At 41.2% G+C, this 21114-nt stretch overlaps 1 protein-coding gene across 1 annotated transcript in view; it reads right to left on the bottom strand.

Annotated features, from left to right (window-relative positions):
• Positions 1 to 547: 547 nt before the first annotated feature.
• LOC140728954 (storkhead-box protein 1-like) overlaps positions 548 to 21114 on the bottom strand; it is a 55719-nt gene continuing 35152 nt past the window's right edge. The window contains exon 2 of the mRNA XM_073048094.1: positions 548 to 723. Coding sequence (XP_072904195.1) covers positions 713 to 723 — 11 coding nt within the window. The 3' untranslated portion in view covers positions 548 to 712. The remainder of the gene's footprint in view (positions 724 to 21114) is intronic.

Raw genomic sequence — 21114 nt, 5'->3', positions numbered from 1 at the left:
GCAACACAGCGTAGGGGCTCCCCATCCTAGAAGATCAGAGTTAGGCTACGTCCACACTACGCCGGATAAATCCATAACCAAAGCTTTTTCTCTTCTTTTTACCCTTCGTCCACACTAAAACGGCGTTTTCGTCCTCCGAAACCGGAGCCTTTCAGAAACGCTTTCCAGGGTGGGTATTTTTGAAAATGCTGCTCGGGCAGATCAGTGTGGACGGGGTAACAGGAGACTTCTGAAAATGCTATCAGACGGCAGCGCACTATTTCATTGTTTTCTTGAATGCAACCTAACAATTTCAGAAGACGGCAACAGAACTGACAGCAGAAGAGTTGAAAATGTACTCACCAAATACTTTGACCCATAACTTACTAAATAAATAAGTATACTGTACTCACTTTGCTGTTTTCTGTCCTTGCTGGTATGAAGGTGGTTTACCTATTTATGCAAGTACTTCTCTGACAATAGATGTGTATCAGCCTAATGTAACATTGTATGGAAATACAAGATAACACTGATGCAGACATGTTTTATACATTTAACAAGGTGCTTTATTAACGCAACAGAGTTAGTCAGTTTTTCAATGCTCGTCGTCAGCCGGTTCATACTGTCCGTGAACTCCCTGTCGGTTGCCTCCGTACGCTCCAGTATTTGTTTTCTTTTTACTTTTAAGTTCTCCTGCGCGAGAGCCAACAGCTGTCCATCGTTTTAAGTTTTTCTAGTCTGTAACTGAACAAACGCGCACTTTTACAGCCAGATTCAACACCAAACATGTTGCTTGTTTTCGGTAGATGTGTCCTGCGCATGCGCAGTAGGAGGAGATTCGCCGAAATCTCCGTTTCAATGGTAGACAGAGATACTTTTAAAAACAGTGTGGACGCCTATTGTTTTTATGCGAAACCGGCGTTTTCAAAATTAACCGGTCTAGTGTGGATGTAGCCTTAATGTCCTCCTTCAAGACATATATCTGAAACACTGCACTGCAGTGCCCCCAGTATTGTCAAAGGCCCCTCCCTTCGTTCCCACAATCTCTTTGACCTCCTGCCGTCAGGCAGAAGGAACCACAACAAAAGAACCAGAACTTTCAGGCTGGGTTACAGCTTCTTCCTCTGGGCTGTTAGACAGCTGACCATCGCGTTGCTTCCTAGCACACGTATACACCCTGACTAAATGCCCGGCTACTACCCTCCTCCACCACTTACACACTCTCATCCTGCCCACTGGTCACTTTTCATCTTTTATGCTGCTGTTTGACATATTTAAATGACTAGTTTTAGTGTAATAGTGCCAGTAACATTATACTGTCTTACCTAAACATGCAACTGGCACTTTATGTCAACCTGTCAATCTTCAGGCCATGTCACTCAGGAACTTGTGCTAATATTATTTTGTGACGGCCAGATGGCCTACTCCTATTTCTTATGTGCTTATGTAGGTGCTGGATTGTAATTATATGTGCTGTGTGTGACTATAAGTACTGCGTTTTACACCTTGGCCTTAGAGGTACAATGCTTCGGTTAGCTGTATACATTGTATGGTTGAGTGACAATAACAATAAACTTAAACTTGAACTTTTCCTCATCTGTGTGTGCTGATAGCAGCAGTGTGTTAAATCTATCCTGGAGTGAGGTAAAGGCACTCAGTATTAAGATTATCAGTGGGATTCCATAAAACATGGAATGCTTCTCATATCTCAAGAACCGTCTATCAGCAAAGGCATACATTAGTGATGAAATTCACAATCGTCCTCATTGACCCGGTGCAACCTTTGGTAGACTGAAGAACATCGATACTTTAAAATTTGCTGAAAACTCTTAGCCTACTGGGCACCAGTCATCCCTGCCCTTCTACTGTGTATTTTTTTTGTTCCCTACACTGCACAATTCAAGGCAATGGAAGGAAATGATCAACACCATCTCTGTAATATCCTTCAAATCCATTGTCAGAATAAATGAACCAACAGCAGGTTAGTCAAAATCTATTCTGAATTCTGTCACAGGAAAAGTTTATCAGCCAGGCAGGGGAACAGATTCAAAGATATGCTCAAAAACTCTCTGAACGAATACAACATCCACATGTGTAGAAGACCGTGAGTCCATGAAGTACAGCTTAAAGGTAGGAAGGAACACATCACCTCACAAATTCTCCATCCTGTCAACAGGCACCTTTCCCACAATGGCCTCATCAAACACCTCCAGTACTGGAGAGGAAGCATCATTCTCAATTCATAGAGAAAAATACAAAAATTCAATTAATTTCTCCCAACTTCCTCAGGTAAAATTGGATCCTATATTTTCCACATGTTCCTTCTGACATCTTAAAGGCAGACTTCAAAAATAATTATAACCCATGGCATTTACAAACAGCATAAGTCACAGCACCTCTCAATATCCTATCGTTCAAATATGACTATCGTTGGACTCTGATGTTTTTGAACCAAGGTTCTTTTGGAAGTCAGAAAAGAGGTATAAAGCTTGTAGCTTCACAATCGTTTTACTGAATGCTAAAGGAACAAAGAGAACTGAAAATGGAGAGCAGCAGAGGAAGGAAAAGTAGTAAAAAATCAGAAAAAGATGGTAGGCCAATGTGCTCGGCCCTTCCTATACTACAGATAAGAGACATAACATTCAAATTTGTAGATAAGAATTAAACAATCAGATAGCCCCTACTCAAATAATGCAATATCAAATAACTACTAGAAAGAGAAAGAACCGTAACCACTACGGGACACACTGAACAATTACTATATATAGTTATATAATATACAAGCTGCCATAAACTGTTAAACTGCCAAGAAGATAATAATCATCCAGTCTAATTCAACACCATTCAAAGCTAACTTTAAATTATCAATATAAACATTTCAGTCAAATGGCAGCTGAAAAAAGCTGGAGAGGAAAGTGCCATTCCACTAGCTATTCCTGTCCTGTCTCCAACACCAAATAGGAAATTCAGGTTGCAAATTAATGTTAATGATTTAAAATTATGGAAAGAATTTTAGAGCAGAGTATACACACATTTAACATAACTAACAGATGAAATTTTGGGTAACAGAATCCAGAACAAGGACACCATGTTGGCTTGTTGAAAGAACCTTACAATTTATGTCACATCCCCACTGTTGGACAGTAATTTTCCCAACATTTCCCATTCAATTATTCCACCTTTTTTTCCCCTTAATGGTTAACCTTGAATCTGTAAACACTAGCCCTTGAATCTGCAACCCACTAGTCAAGATCATAACTTATAAAAATAATTTATTTGGCTGTAATCTTTAATGAAGCCTTAAAATATCTTAAGCTTAGTTTCACATTCCAATTATGTTCCAAGTGACTGGAAACTTTCATTTGAACATAACCTTGTACTTCCCATTTTGAAATAGGTCAGGCAATTTCACCTGAATTGCTTTCCAGTTTATACCAATTTAGAGCCAATACTCCTACATGTGAGCACAAATTAGACATTATGTCTGACTACTAAATATAGTAATAAGTAATGTTATTTAAAATTGGAATTTTGAGACTTAAAAATAGCATTTGGTTCTGTTCAAAGAACAGTTCCACCTACACTCTAGACTATTTAGACAATAAACTTTAAAAAATGTCATAACCCCTTGCAATGGTTTGAAAGTTGACCAGCGAAGCTCAATTACATGTTCCACATGGCCACATGACCCCCATATCATTTATCTTTGCTTTGTGATTACAATTCTTCTGAATTGTTTAACACTAGAAAAACATGTCAGCCATTTCCTTCAATTATATTAGAATCTTGCACACCTTCCTGTAAGTTATGTGAAATGCTGAATTTTACTTTCCCTTAGTAACAGGACCTTCCGATGATTAATGTTCTGTTCCTTCCTGAATGGAAATTTCAGCACTCTGACATGCTTTGTCTATCTTTGTACTTTTACTCTTAACTGTATCCATGAATGCCTTGTCTTTGAAATGGTTGGCTAAGTTTAAAGAAACTAAATACAATACAGTGAGTACTTTAACTTTACAAATAAATATTGAAATAATTCACAAGGTTACAATATCATAAATTATAATGCAATTCAAATGATTTGTAATGTAAATGATCCCTCAGAATGGTATTAGAGAAAAATGCTTTTTTAAAGGAAATCATTTAGAAAATCAGAATCAGGCATACATCGTGAAATTTGTTGTTAGGCGGCAGCAGTACTATGCAATACGTGATAATAAAAACTGTAACTTAGAAGTTAAATAAGATAAAAGTTAAAACACAAAAAGATTTAAGCAAGCAAAAACCATTCTGATCATTGAGTGCAGTCAGCTCTCTGCTGGACTACACTCCAGCAGTGCTACCCATGGCTCTGCAATGAACCCTTTCAAGCACAGTAAAACTCTGGGGCCCCAGCTCCTGCACACCCTCTAGCACACCGTGTGGCAGCGAGAGTGCAAAACTAGACCCTGGGGTGCTAAAGGAAACATGGGAAACCCGGGTTTTGATGTGCTGGAGGGAGCATGGGAATCAGAACCCAAAGAACCACTGGGATTTCCGAACAACTGAGTTAACAGGTTGTCAAAGTTTTACTGTGCTTACTATTCCTTTAAATGTCTACTTCTACTATTCTTGTTTTTCTCTCTTCAAGGTTACTGCCAGACCTCTTAGACCCTTAATATTTATTGATTCAACAATTTGAATATTAATGTAGGTGATTAGTAAGGGGAATCGAAAAATGGAGGGCTATGTAGAAGGGAAGGGTAAGATTGATTTTAGATTAGATTAAAAGGTCAGCACAACATCGTAGATGAAGATACTGTACTGTACAGTTATGTTCTATGTTCTAAATGACACAAAAATTGTGATAATGTTGATGGTAAGGATAACCTCAGGCTACAAGACAACCCTGGTGAGTTGTTAAATAATGCTGAGTAACTTTATGTTGAATCTATTGAGAAAATCTTTTCCTTGATGGCTTGAACAAGAAGTTGCTGCAGAGAGCAGTTGAATTTTATTTGCTATTATAGCAGAGATTAAATCAGCTCCAAATTTTCATGATGGAGCCAAATTCTCTTCTACCTTTGAGAAGAAACACAATGGAAACATTCTACAGAAACAGGTAAGATTATCCATCCAGAGCGTCTGTTTGCTGGCAACTTTATAAAACCTCCACGTGCATAGCATGGGCTCCTATCTGTTTCAGAATCAGGGAATCATATAGCACAGAAACAGACGCTTTGCACCGACTCATCAATGCCAACCCAGCCAGGTGCCTTCCTGAGCTAGTGCTATTTGTCTCAACTTGGCCTACTTCCTGCCTTTCCTATTTATATAATTGTCTAAATGTCTTTTAAATGTTCGAATGTGCCCACCTCTACAGCTTACTGTGTGGAAAAGGCTGGCTCCTCAGGTTCCATTTAAAACTTTACCCTCTCACCTTAAATGTATGTCCTTGAGTTTTAGGCTACATTTAGGTTGGTGTCGAGGGAATTTGTTGAATGCCTACGAGATGGCTTTTTAGCGCAGCTTGTGCCTGACCCTACAAAGGGAAAGGGTATCTTAGATTAGGTGTTGCGTAATAACCCAGATGTTATTAGGGAGCTCAACAAAAAGGAACTCTTAAGAGGCAATGATCATAATATGATTGAATTCATACTGCAGTTTGAGAGGGGGGAAGCATAAGTCACATGTATCAGTATTGCAATGGAATAAAAGGAATTATAGGGGCACAAGAGAGGAGTTGCCCAGGTGATTTGGAGGAGGATACTGGTGGGGATGATGACAGAGCAGAGATGGCTGATGTTTCTGGGAATAGTTCAGAAGATGCAGGATAGCTATGTCCCATGGAAGAAAAAGTTCTCAACTGGCAGGGGTAGGCAACCATAGCTGACAAGGGATGTTAAGGACTGCATATAAGACAAGGAAAGGGCATATAAGGTAGAAAAAGTGTGTGAGAAGTTGGATGATTGGGAAGCTTTTAAAATCCAACAAAAGGCAACTAAAAGAGCTACAAGAAGGGGAATGATGAAATATGAGGGCAAACTAGCCAATAATAAAAAGTGGGATACTAAAAGTTTACAAAGAGTAAAAGGGAGGCGAGAGTTGATATTGGACCACTGGAAAATGTTGCTGGAGGAGGAGTAATGGGGAACAAAGAAATGGCAGATTAACTTAATATGCACTCTGCATCTATCTTCACTGTGGAAGACACTAGCAATGTGCCAGAGGTCTATGAGTGTCAGGGAGCAGGAGTTAGTGCCACTGCTGTTACAAATGAAAATGTGCTAGGAAAACTCAAAGCTCTTTAAGTTGGATAAGTCACCTGGACCAGATGGACTACATCCCAGAGTCCAGAGAGAGGTGGCAGAAGAGATAACGGATGCATTGGTCATGATCTTTCAAGAATCACTTGGTTCTAGCGTGGTCCTGGGGAACTGGAAAATTGCAAATGTCATTCCACTCTTTAAGAAGGGAGGAAGAAAAAAAGAAAGGAAATTATAAGCCAGTTAGCATAACCTCAGAGGTCAGGAAAGTATTGGAGTCCATTATTAAGGATGAGGTTTTAGGGTATGGGGTACCTGGAGACTAATGATAAAATAAGTCAAAGTCAGCATGGTTTCTGTCAAGGGAAATCTTACCAGACAATTCTCTTCAGAGTTCTTCAAGGAGATAACAAGCAAGGTGGACAAAGAAGAGGCAGTGGATGTCATTTCTTTGGATTTTCAGAAGGCATTTGATGAGGCTGCTTAACGAGATAAAATCACGTGATTTTCCAGGGAAGATACTGGTATGGATAGAGGAATGGTTGACAGGCAGGTGGCAGCAAGTAGGCCTTTTCTGGTTGGCTGCCAGTGACTAGTGGTGTTCCTCAGGGGTCATTATTGGGACTGCTACTTTTCACATTGTTTGTCAGTGGTTTAGATAATGGAATTGATGGCTTTGTGGCGAAGTTTGCAGAGGATACGAAGATAGGTGGAGGGGTAGGTAGTGCTGAGGAAGAAAAGTGATTGCGGTAGGACTTAGTCAAACTGGAAGAATGAGCAAAAAAGTGGCAGATGGAACACAATATTGGGAAGTGTAAGATAATGCATTTTGGTAAAAGGAATAATAGCACAGAGTATTATCTAAATGGGGAGAAACTTCAAACATCAGAGGTGCAAGGAGATGTAGAAGTCCTCGTCCAAGACTCCCAGAAGGTTAACTTACAGGTTGAGTCTGTGGTAAAGGCAGCAAATGCAATGTTGCGATTTATTTCAAAGGGTATAGTATAAGCAAGGAGATAATTCTGAGTCTTTGTAAAACAATAGTCAGGCCGCATTTGGAGTATTGTCAACAGTTTTGGGCCCCATATCTCAGAAAGGATGCGTAGTCATTGAAGAGAGTCCAGAAGAGGTTCACGATGATAATTCTGGGAATGAAGGGGTTACCATATGAGGAACGTTTGGCAGCTTTGGGCCTGTACTTACTGGAATTTAGAAGAATGCAGGGGGATCTCACTGAAACCTACCAAATATTAAGAGGACAAGATAAGGTGCATGTGGAGAAGATGTTTCCAATGGTGGGCCATCCAGAATTAGAGGGCATTGCCGAGGGGCAACCTGTTAAAACAGAGGCAAGGAGGATTTTTTTAAACCAGAGAGTAGTGAATCTGTGGTGGAGGCAAAGTCCGTGGGTATATTTAATACAGAAGTTGATAATTTCCTGATTGATCAGGCTGTCAAAGGATATAGTTAAGAAGACAGATGTATGGGGTTGAGTGGGATCCAAGATTAGCCATGATGGAGCAGCAGAGCAGACTCGATGGGCTGAATGACCTAATTCTGTTCCTACGTCTTATGACATCTAAATCTTTGACAAATACCCAGGGGAAAAGACTGTGGTTACCTATCTATGACCCTCATAATTATTAAAATGTTCAAGGTCACCCCTCAGCCTCCTTTTCTCCAGTTAAAACCATCACAGCCTGTCCCGACTCTCCTCATAACTCAAGCCTTTCAGACCCGGCAACATCTTCGTGAATATTTTCTGCACCTCCTGAGCTTAACCTCATCTTTCTTATAACATGGCAACAGAACTGCAACAATGCTGCCTGATCTGCTGAGTGATTTCCTAGATTGTGTGTTTTTATTTCAGCTTTTCCAGTGCAGGATTCAATTTCATTAATTTCCAGGATGCAGAACATAGAAATAGGCCATTCAGCCAAATTAGACTGTACTAGCAATTATACTCTTCAAGACTTTCTACCCATTGCAGTACCTTACCTCAGCCTTTCAGTAGTCTACTGCTCCCTCCTTAATTCCCTTGTCCATGCTTCCCTCCCCACTAATCTCTCTCCAGGCACTTAACCCTGCAATCGGCCTAAGTGCTACACCTGTCCAGTCACCTTCTCCCTTACCTCCATTCAGGACCCCAAACAGCCAGTCCAGGTGAGGAAACAATTCACCTGTGAATCAGCTGGGGTCATCTAATGAGTCCGATGCTCCCGATGCAGCCTCTTCTACATTGGTGAGGCCTGTTGTAAATTTTGGGACCACTTTGTCCAATACCTCCACTCCATCCTCCAAAAGCAGAACATCCCGGTGACCTCCACTTTAATTCCAATTCCCATTCCAATGTGTCCTCGTGTGGGGGAGCAGCATCTTACAGCATGAATAACAATTCCTCCTTCAGGGGGAAAAAAAATTCCCACTCTGGCCCTTTACTTCTTCTCACCTGCCTATCACCTCTCACTGGGCCCTCTCCTCCTCCTCCTATGGTTCCCTTCCTCCTACCTTTTTTATTCTGTCATCTTTCACTTCCTTTCTAGTCCTGAAGAAGGGTCTCAGTCTGAAACATCATTTCCATAGATGCTGCCTGATTTGCTGGGTTCCTCCAGCATTTTGTGAGTGGTTGCTCTGGATTTCCAACAGACTTTCTCCTGTTAACAATTCTTCTTTCCTCCTTCCTTCACATACACATTCAGCTTCCTTCTGAAAGCATCTAAGATAATTAAGGAGCTATCTATGACAACAAAATTCACATTAAAAGTTACAACATTCTACTGAAATGTTATGAAGTATCCTGCTTAAAAACCACTTAAGTTTCAGGTTCTTTGATGACTTTCTTTGAGATAAACTGGAAAAATATTTCCGTTCCTTTCCCTTTCGGCTATATTCTAATATTTGATGAGTTAAACTTGCCACTTCTTAATTCATAGATAAATACTGACCAAATACTATCTTTAGATACCTTCCAAAGCTTCCTGTAAGGAGTGGGGTCCAATTTGGTGAAGCAGTAAATGATGCCTGATATTACCTTGGCTCAGTTTTTCTCTTTCTTGTATAGTCTTGTCTGCCTCTCGTGTCACACAGCCTTGCCATTAAGATTCAAAATTGTTTAATGTCACTTCCAGTAAAGGAGAATGAAATAATTGTTACTCCAAATCCAAATGCAGCACAAAAAACACACTAAGATAAAGAACACACAATTAAAAGACTCCACAAATGACACATTGATGTGTACGCAACTATTATCAACTGATCATGAAACTGATTTCAACTGCTACTTCCTTCCACATTGAGCATCTGATCTCTTTTGTTAAAAATTATTCCTTTTGTTCTACGCATCCAAACCCACCTCTCTGCTACCCAAACCAATTTAATTTTTCTTTTTCGAGGTTGTGATTAATCCCTAACCTGAAATATTAACTGCTTCTCTTTCCACAGCTGCTGCATGGCCTGCTGAGTATTTCCAACCTCATCTGTTTTGTTTTGCCAGCGAGTTACCCATTAGGCTCCAGATTAAATACTGCTAACAATTCCGGGAGCCAAGATTTAGGAAACTTGTAAAGGCTTTAGAAAGGCTGTGGAAGAAGCTCACCAGCTGCTCAAAGAGGTGAGCAGTCAAGGATGGAACTTGGTGAGACCTTGGTGAACTACTCCCTGGTGTAAATACACCCCTGTGTGTAACTGGGTGTTGGACTTCCTCATGTGGTCAGGGTCCACCATCGATCCTCCTTCCCCATCATCCTCCAAACAGGCGTCCTCCAGAGCTGTCTCCTTAGCCCACCGCTGTACACATACGAGCGCGCGGCCAAACGCTCGAGTAATCGCATCATCAAATCCGTCAATGACATGACAGTTGTGGGCTCATCACCAACAACGACGAGGAGACAGCCTTCAGAGGGGAGGTGGAAGAGCTCGAAGCCTGGTGCCAGGCAAGCAACCTCTTCGGAATATTGACTCCAGAAGCAATTGCACCTCTTGCATGCTTCACATTGGTGACACAGCGGTGTAAACTGCGAGCAGGTTCAAGCTTACTGGAGCTTACACCTTGCACAACCTCTCAAGGTCCCAGAACATATTCTAGACCAGGGGTTCCCAACCTGGGGTTCATGGACCACTCGGTTAATGGTAAGGCTCTTAGGCATAAAAAAAGTTTGGGAACCCCTGTTCTCGACAATCAGGGGGCCAAAAAAGCTGGACTGTGCACATCTAAAGCTATACACACAAATTGCCGGAGTAACTCAGCAGGTCAAGCAGCGCCTATGCAAGTGAATAGATAGTTGACATTTCAGGTAGAAACCCTTCTTCAGGACTGTCAGAAATTACTCGTTATTCTACAGTTGTGCAGTAGAGGGCATCCTAACATGTTGATTCACTGCATGGTATGGAAACTCCACTCCGTGGACAGGAAGGCTCTACAACTGGCAGTCAAACCTGCCCAACGCGTCACCGGCAACAGCCTACCTGCCTTCAAGCACATGTATAGAGAAAGGTGCTGGAAAAAGGGTGGCAGCATCATGAAAGATCCCAACCACCCTGCTCAAGGACTGTTTGTCCCATTCCTATCAGGGAGGAGGCTAGGTAGCATCCACAGCAAGACCGTCAGACTCAAAAGCTGTTACTTTCCACAAGTAGTAAGGCTGATCAACACCTCCACACACTAACCTCTCTACACACTGCCCATGACCACCACTTTATCAATTCCTTTTAGAAGCACATTATGTACAGACACTCCTGTGCCTTTTGTTACTTTGTGGACATACAATCAATCTATGTGTACAAGCTATGCTATGTATTTATATTTACTGTGATTTTTAAACTATTGTATTCTTTATCGTATTGTGTTTTTATTGTGCATACTCTCTCTCTGCATTGGTGTACCAGGAGGGCAACAGCTGAAGGAACAACTAGGAATGTCTGAAATCCAGGATCAACTAGTTTGCTTAATAAAGAAGACTGCTTCAAAACATAGGCATTGCTATTACATATTCTACGCATATTTTAGAAGGTATCATTGTGACATGAAACTCAAACCATCAGAAGCTGGTAAATGTTTTCTTTGTACAAATTAAATCCAATAAGTTTAGGTTTTCACGATAGCTGAAATGCATTATTCAGAGGGACATTATATCCAGTGATTAATAAAGCTGCACATACCAAGGCGTAAAAAAACCCCCAGTGATATTCACTGTCAAAGCTGACACATTAGTCATGGCTACTTGCATAAAATCCAATAGATGTCCCAGCAAACCATTATTGTGATCACAAAGAGAATGGGTGAAGTGTAACCGGCTGAGGAAACTGCTGACAACAAACCATGACAAACCTAATCCAAGGCAGTCAGAAGCTTTAAATACTTGCAGCTAATAACAGTGAAACTGGAAACCCTTCAAAAGCCGTAACTTCCTGGAGCAAGTCATCATGCTGAAGCAGAGCACAGTGAAAGGAAACACATGGCCATGTGTTCATTCTCTTAATTTTGTTGCCTCAGTATTAATTCCTTACAAAATCTGAAGTAGCTATTACTGTAGTTTATGGTGCCCCAGCTTGTTATTTTTATTAAGTTTATCAGGTCAATTCATCAAATATTTCAAGTTGTGCAAACTTGAGACTTGACAGAAACAAAGTGCGCTCTTTTTCAACGTGGAACTGCTTTGCAGTGAACTCGTTAATAAACCGAGTTTGAAGATAAAAGTATTGCAAAGTCCTGCACTCAGAAAGGATAATTACTTTAACCATACCAGAGACTTGTGGATCTCAAAACATCTGCCTCAGTAGGTGGTCCGCAATTAACTGTAAAATTGTATCCAGATATACTTCATGGCATATCTGTTTAAATCAAGCTCTACAAATAGCCAAACAACATTCTAGATTACCTTGAAGCTCTTTTTTGGAATGTATTCTAATTAAGCCTTGTGTTCACTTTAACACTTCCTTTTCCCAGACTATTTCCATGCATTTGATGAAGTGACACCATTCCAGGGTCACTGGTTACTATCTGCTTTATTTTCAACTCTAAGTGGAGGTGAGAGACAACAAGCCACCACAAAGCGCACTATGAAGAATCTTATCAAGTAAGTGCCTCATTTTTTAAAAGAGGAATACATAAAGCTTTCTTAAATTTACTGGAGTGGAAGGGGGATGGATTTTGGATGAGTTCACTGAATAAATTTTGCTCAATATTCAAAATCATTTCTACAGTCAGTGTGAGAACGTTATTCATTCATTAAGATATTCAGCAGCAATCCCCTCAAGTCAAGTCACTTTTTATTGTCATTTCGACCATAACTGCTGGTACAGTACACAGTAAAAATGAGACAACGTTTTTCAGGACCATGGTGTTACATGACGCAGTACAAAAACTAGACTGAACTACGTAAAAACAACACAGGAAAAAAAACACTAGACTACTGACCTACCTAGGACTGCATAAAGTGCACAAAATAGTGCAGGCATTACAATAAATAATAAACGAGACAATAGGGCAGTAAGGTGTCAGTCCAGGCTCTGGGTATTGAGGAGTCTGATAGCTTGGAGGAAGAAACTGTTACATAGTCTGGTCGTGAGAGCGCGAATGTTTCGGTGCCTTTTCCCAGATGGCAGGAGGGAGAAGAGTTTGTATGAGGGGTGCGTGGGGTCCTTCATAATGCTGTTTGCTTTGCAGATGCAGCATGTAGTGTAAATGGCGGGAAGAGAGACCCCGATGATCTTCTCAGCTGATCTTACTATCCACTGCAGGGTCTTGCGATCCGAGATGGTGCAATTTCCGAACCAGGCAGTAATGCAGCTGCTCAGGATGCTCTCAATACAACCCCTGTAGAATGTGATGAGGATGCGGGGGTGGAAGATGGACTTTCCTCAGCCTTCGCAGAAAGTAGGGACGCTGCTGGGCTTTCTTTGCTATGGAGCTGGTGTTGAGGGACCAGGTGAGATTCTCTGCCAGGTGAACCAAGAAATTTGGTGCTCTTAACTATCTCTACCGAGGAGCCGCCGATATTCAGCGGGGAGTGGTCACTCCGTGCCCTCCTGAAGCCAACAACCATCTCTTTTGTTTTGTTCACATTCAGAGACAGGTTGTTGGCTCTGCAGCAGTCAAGTGACTTGACTTGACTCAACTTGAGGAGATTGCTCCTAATGGATGAATAAAGTTCTCACACTGACTGTAGAAATGATTTTGAATTTTGAGCAAAATATATTTAGTGAACTCATTTTTTAAAGAGGAATACATAAAGCTTTATCATATTTCTCCTGTTATCAGATTTATGTTTGCTCCTCACTAAAATTACATATCCATTGAAGCACTTGTAATGCCAGGACCTGCATTTTTTTTTAAATATGCAGTCGGCCCTCCTTATCCGCGGGAGATTGGTTCTGGGACCCATTGCAGATGTTCAAAGTTCCTTATTCAACCTGTCTCAATCCAGTGGACCTTAGGACCCAGCAGAACCCCAGACCTTATTTAACCTGTCTCAGTGCGGTGGACATTAGGACCCGGCGCCAGAGCTCTGATTGCGCAGTGTTTCTGTTCACGAAAATAATCACGATTGAAAATAAAGTGGAAATAATAAAGCAATCAGAAAGAAGTGAAATGCCATCGGTCATTGGAAAAGTGTTGGGCTCCTGTCGGTCAACGATCGGAACAATTTTAAAGGATAAAGTGAGAAAGGCTCTGCCCCGATGAAAGCTACAATTATTACTAAGCAACACAGTGGTTTAATTATTGGGTTTTGGGGTTTTGAGTTTTTGATCCTCCACATCAACCCGGCATGGTGGAGAGCACACTCAGGAGCGATTTGTCCCGAGTCCTGAGAACTTCTGTTCCCGAGCCCGGCGCTGAAACATACGTTCTTAAGTGTTTTATATGCATAGAAAGGTAAAATATATACCGTAGATTCCGGATTATAAGCCGCTACTTTTTTCCCACATTTTGAACAGCTTTGAACTCTGCGGCCTATAATCCAGAGCGGCTAATACATGGTTTTTTTTCATGCCGCCTCGTAAACATTTTGCCTCGTAACAGTAGACCAATAAAATTGATGAGTAGTTCACAGAGGTCCAATGAAATTGTACGATAAATCAAGCGCACTTTCACAATTAAATTATTGTAAATCAGTCATTTGTACTCACCCTCATCAACATGGAAAATACTCAAAGAAAAGCAAGACCCGAGCGCGTCAGACCCGATTAGACCCGATCGCATTGCGCAAGCGCGTCAGACCCGATTAGACCCGAGCGAAAACGCTGCTTTTAAGTTAAAGTCGATCAATAACTTTTCTTGGTAGGCTGCAGTATATATATTTTTACCAGTCGCTAGGAGATATTGGAATGTTGTTCGTGCTGTTCAGTAAAAAAGTATATGCAACGTAATTTGTGTTACCGATACGTATGTATATTTAAAAGTAGCGGTGCGGCCTAAAATCCGGTGCGGCCTTTACAATTAAAAAATTGATTTTATTTCTAAAATTAGAGCCTGCGGCTTTTAATCAGGTGCGCTCTGTAGTCCGGAATCTACTGTACTATATACTAAGACAAACGTTTGACTAACTGATGCTAAATAATACCGGATGTACCTGTTCCGACTTACTTAGTAAGAGAACTTCCGATTTTTTTCGATCCCGATGCACGATAACCCACACACATCCTCCCATATATTTTAAATCATCTCTAGATTATTTATAATTCCTAATACAATGTAAATGCTATGTAAAATGGTTGTTATACTGCACTGTTTGGGGAATAACGACAAGAAAAAAAGTCTGTACGTGCTCGAACAACAAATGTTGGAAGAGCACTTCCGGGTTTTCGTGATTCGCGGTTGGTTGAAGTCGCGCATGTGGAATCCGTGGATAAGGAGGGCCGACTGTATACACATCAGATTCATGCATTTATCATGTAATCCTTGGGTTCAGAATTTTTTTTTCTTGGTTGCTGTAAAAGATAGGGTTTCTGCTAAGCACTCTACAAGAGAAATAGTAGCCAAGTATCCTGAACCAGCATAACTTCGCTCACCTCAACACTGAACTGATTCCACAACCTATGGACTCACTTTCAAGGAATCTACAACTCGTCAGTATTTTTTTTACTTATTATTTGCTTTTTTGATTTTGCACAGTTTGTCTTCTTTTGTAAACTGGTTGTTTGTCTATCTGTGTGTAGTTTTTCACCAATTCAATTGTATTTCTTTTGTGAATGCCTGCAAGAAAATAAATCTCAGGGTAGTCTATTGTGACATACACATACTTTGATAATAAATTTACTTTGGACTTTGAAGAATCAGGTACTGCCTGTGCCAGGCTTTCACCTTTGAGGCTAGCATGTTGCCTAGTGTATCAGCAGATTGTGATACGGCAGCTGAACTTCCAAGGTTTGAGATGGGTGAAATGACTTGGATTGTAGCAGGGTGCCAATGAAAGTATACTTTGTTAATGAGGTTCGTCGGCTTCTTCAGATGCCCCCGAGAGAGCGGAGGAAGCAGAGATTCTCACTCTACACAAGTATCTAGATAAGCATGTTGATCACATTGCCATGGTTTAAGAGGTTATGGACCACGTGCTTGTACTGGAATTAGTATGGATAAGGTAAGCATGGACATGGTAGGTCAAAGTGCTTTTTTGTGCGCTGTACACCCTTGAGTCCAAGAAGATGTTCACTCCTCTCTCCAGTGCGTGGAACCTTTCGCTGTTCAGTTGATGGGTCAATTTAAATGCTGACTCAGATGGACTGAATTAAGACAGGGTGCCGGTCAGGACAAGAGCCAATTTTGCTCATTCCCTGCGATGGTCATCTCTGTGGCGCTGAGGCAAGGAAGACTGCCCCGGCTGCTGTGCTCCAAATCTGCTAATACGATGAACTTGTAAGGCTCTGGGTCTATTTCGGACTGTTCTGGGGTTCTGACCTAAGGACTCTTTCTTGGTTCAGAATGCTGTTGTTATTCACTTAAATTGTTTGCATGATTTTTTTTCCCTTTCTTTTGCACATCGGGTTGGTCTTTTTCTTTTTTTAAAAAAATTGGGTTCTTTTGCATTTCTTACTTTTTGGCCATGTGTGAGCAAGCAAATCTCAAAGTTGTATAATGTATACATTCTTTGATTATAAATGAATCCTGAATCTTACAGTTGCAATGATACATCCCTCTTAGTCTGTATTACAAGGAGGTCAGAAGAAAGAAGCCATCAAAACTTCTATCGCACTCAGGGAACCAAAATCTTTGCATAAACGATCTGGCTATTTCCCTCTTGAACTCCTGGGTGGATGTAACAATGCTGCTACGTGCTCACATAACAACAATGAGCCAACATAATTACAGGAAATTTCTCAGTGTTGTTCCATCTGTCTGAACCTCCTACACCACTCCAAAACTAAATCTAACAGAAACTGTGTTGTACTAAGTGTAAGATTTATTTTAGCTTATTTATATGATGTGAAATTTGTTGTTTTGCAACAGCAGTACATTACAAAGTATTCAAAATTACTATAAATTTTAAAAAAATAATGCAAAGAGTAACTAGGTAACATTCATGGACCATTCAGAAATATGATGGTGAGGGGAAGAAATTGTTCCTGAATCACTGCGTGTAGGACTTCCAGCTCCTGTACCTCTTCTCTGATGGCAGTAATGAGAAGAGGGCATGTTCTGGACGTGAGGATCTTTAGAGATGGATGCAAGCTTCTTGAAGTACTGCCTGTTTAAGATGTCCTTGATGCTGGGGAAGTATGTGTCTGTGATAGAGCAGGCTGCAACTACAACCATCTGCAGCTTTCAATCTTGTGTGCTTGTGCCTCCATACCAGGCTATGATACAACCAGTCAGAATACACTCCACCATACACCCACAGAAATTTGTAAGAGCCTTTGGTGACACATTGAATGCACTAGATAGTCACCACTGCAGAAATGGGGCCTGGTGTGTGAGATGAGGATGTGAATTTCACTCAGCCGAAGGTTCCAAGCAGGAGTAAGGAGTGGGGGCTAGAAGGGATGATAAACATGTCATTTTCTTAGGTGGGATCAGAAGTCAAGTCAGCTCAAGTAAAAAGCCAATATGTTGCAGAAGTAATGAATATCAACTTGGTCTAATTTCCTCAGCTGTATTCCAATTGGGAAAATGTCACTTGAATCCCTTTGGTGTGTAAGAATGTGATTCACAGTGGGAAGTGTCCTGTTGTATTCTGGCAGCGAACTGAACAGACACAGAATGGTCTTCACTCTGTTTCACTGGTAGAAGGCGCACTTTCAAAGACACGGCTTGGAAACAAACTGTACCATAGCACCTCTGGATCTTAAACTAAAATCTTTTTATAAAAATCTAAGATTGTGAAGAGCAGCAAACTCATGGGGGTTTTTAAAATATTTCTCCTGTGCTGAGCAAACAAATGTTGGATTCCACACATTCCTGGTTACCCCTTCATCTGCAGTCTTCCCTCCTGTGTGCTGCTTAAGACAACACTGCCGCAGTTTTTTTTTGCAATCATAAGCAAGTTGTGAAACTTAGCTTATTGGTAAAGAATATTATACTGGAGGGATTATAAGTTCTATTGGCAGGGTCATTTCTGAGCAGGTGGGGGTTTAAATACTTTAAACAGCTGAGTACAGCTTGCAGAAGGCACTCACCAGCCCACTGGCTGTTCTGAGCATAGGCTTTGATGATATGTTGGAACAGCTTAGAGCCTTAGGATGGTGCATTAGATCTAATATTTGCAGCCAACTGGCACAAAAACTGATGGCCAAACTTTAATGGTGACTTCAGAGTCACCAGCAACCCCATTGTGCCATCATTGCCTTTGTTGGAGCCATATGCCAGATCTCAAAGTCAGGAATATGACAGGGCAGCCATATAAATGAAGTCTTCCACACACCAGACAGCTTCTGCTCTTACTGGCTTCCCATGTACTCTGAAATTCTATTTCTGTTGGTGTGGCAAGATTCACTGGCAACTGCCTCAATGCCTACATCCTGTGGCAACCTCTCCTTTCCTCATCTAATTTGTATGTTGAGATAGAGAGCCATACAACACAGGAACAAGGACTTCAGCCCATCTTGTTGGTGCTGGCTGTCAAGAGCCCATTGGCACCAACCTGATTTATATTTTCCCCATGTTCCCAGAATTAGCCAATCACCTGCTTACCTGTGGCTAATTAACCAATCCAATAACATGGCAGAATACAAAGGTGTTCGAATGATGAGGTGGAAGAGAGGTGCAGGAGGACAGGAGGTGAAATTGATAAAGACAGCACAAGAGGTGCAACGCACATAAAGAGCTGGAAGATGGGATTAATATGGAGGGGTGCCCTCTATTTGGTGTGGATGTGATGAATCCAATGGCCTGTTATCATGCTCAAAATAATACATTTCTTTGTGTCAATCAGTCCACTTACCTTCCCATGTCCATCATTGCAAATACAATGTCCAATCTCTATAATTAAAACACATCTCACCAGTCCACACAATGTAAAAGGTCCTTGTTCCACCACTACCCAAAAATGTTGCACGTAGACAAATAGTGTTAACAAATGGTATTAGTGTTAAAAGTGACAAATAACCAGCACTTTACCATTATGTAAAGCATCTGTGTCTTCAGCAGACCAAAAGGCAAGGTGCTAGATTTCCTGGTGATCGCTGAGTTTTCTGGCAAACATCCTTTGCATTTTGAAGCTTTATGGTGCCTTTCTGAAGAGCCATATAACAGATGAGATGTAGTACAGCAGTGGAAGGGGATGTTTGCAAAGGGAAAGCTGTGCCCATATAGTGGGTTGACATGTAGGTTGATGTTAAAAAAAAAGACCTACAAGAGCAGATTGAGTGGATTGGCAAAACGTACATTTTGGGTATGATGCACACACCAGGGTAAATGAGTTATTGCTCTCCTCTCACCAGACCTTACAAAGTCATAACCTTGCTTATGGCACTGAATCCAAGAGCAAAGCTTGTGCTAATCACTTCAGTGATAACCTCCAGCCATCTCTTCCCATTCCCAGCAGAACTTGATCGTAAGTGATGCTTCAGTGAAGCCGTTGAGGCTCCTGCAGGGCATTTCCTTCTCTTCCTCCAGAACCTATCAGATTTTGTGCCTGTAATGTGCTCTAAACTCAAGTCTAAATATGACAGCAGCACAGGCTGGGTAGGGGTTCGCACAACAGCTTACAGTACTGGTTACTTAGGTTCAAATCCCACCGCTGCCTGTAGGGAGTTTGCACGTTCTCCCCATGACCACGTGGATTTTCTCCAGGTGCTCTGGTTTCCTTCCACGGTCCAAAGACATAATGGTTGGTAGGTTAATTGGTCATTATAAATTGTCCTGTGATTAGGCTAGAATTAAGTCGGGGGATTGCAGGGCAGCATTCCTTGAAGGGCCAGAAGGGCCTATTCCCCACTATCTCAATAAATTAAAAAAAATAAAAATGAATGAACATTGTGTCAATTGGGCTATTAGCAACCAAATTCTAGCCCCAGATCTCTTATCCACCCACCAATAGTCAATTACCAGCCAGCAGTTTTCAAGTACAAATGCAGCAGTTGGGATTTTTCCTTTGTCACCCATACTCATCTAAGCCATAGCACAAGGAAGAGATACCGATTTTTACTCATCAGTTACAGGGATTTTGGCTAAATGAACTAAGCTTTATTTGAGATAACGTTCACAAATTTCTAAACCCAATTCTTCTATTGATATTGTTTATACATCCCACAACCTCCAGAAATAACCCTTACTAGGAATTACAAATATCGAATGTATAAAGCTGAGGTATTAAGAAATTAATCTTACTAGACGGTTTTGGGAGTGGGAGAGGGAGACATGAGTTCCCTCTCCCCATTACCAAATGAAATGAAACACCACATTTTAGACTCTTCTGGTCAGATGGCGTCAGCGTACAATGCTCCCTTGGTTGACATCTTCCAGATAGTCCACAAAAATGTCTATTTTACTTCTTTTATGTCTATTTTGCACCTTAAATCTGTTTCTGAGACTGTTAGAGCCTGTGATTTACAGTTTGAAGACCGTTTGAGTGATCCCACGATTCACTGTCTTCAAGAAGATTCTGGGAAGTGAGCAGGTACTCTTCAAGGCAGGGCATGAGCCGATATTCGACTCCATTTCATCAATTAAAGCATCAAGGAAAATTGAAACATTGAGGCCAATATGGAAGGTGAGTGAGAGCTCAGTGCTGACTACCTTTCTTTTGATCACTACCGAGGAGGAGTCTGTGAGCGGCCTACCACTGTGTGGCTCGCTGTGGCAGGAAGGCAGGTCTCTCTGCCTTGTGTGGTATCTCTCTTCTTCATCGATGAAGGAAGATGTCACCGTGATTCTGCATTATGGTTTGGACTATTGTTTATGGACCGTAGTCCTTCTCAAACTTACGTTTTCATATCCTGTGTTTCTTCACCCATTTCTTTCCAGTTTGTTGTGCGAGGGGAGGGGTTTTGGGGTCAATGTTCTTGTTCCGTTTTGTGCGGGGAAGGGGCATTTGGGGGTTTATGATCAGGATGCCTTTCTTTTTTTGGTGTGGGGAATGGGTTTGATGTTTCGTCCTGAACAACTTTCAGGTTCCTTTTTGTTTCTTGGCAATCCGGAGGAGACAAATCTCAGAGTTGTATGTAGATACATACTTTACAATAAATTAACCTTGGAACCTTTGAACATGTCAACTTTGTCACACAACACTAAGGACAGGGGTCCATAACCCTCCAACATGTGGCACATTTAAATTGCCCCACACTAGCTCCTCAAAAACATGGTGTCCATAAAGCATTTTAGAAGTATGTCCTCGTCACTGTGAACAGCTTACAGTTTTCTCAAACTCCTAATGCATCAATAATATTCCAATACTTTGTTTAATGTCCTCATCTTTGTAAGCTGTTTGGGCCTCCAAACCGCTGGGAATACACCCTT

Source organism: Hemitrygon akajei, chromosome 6 (genome assembly GCF_048418815.1).
Source record: "Hemitrygon akajei chromosome 6, sHemAka1.3, whole genome shotgun sequence".
Lineage (NCBI taxonomy): Eukaryota > Metazoa > Chordata > Chondrichthyes > Myliobatiformes > Dasyatidae > Hemitrygon > Hemitrygon akajei.
Note: the sequence above shows the minus strand (reverse complement) of the source record. Positions and strands in the feature narration are given on the sequence as shown.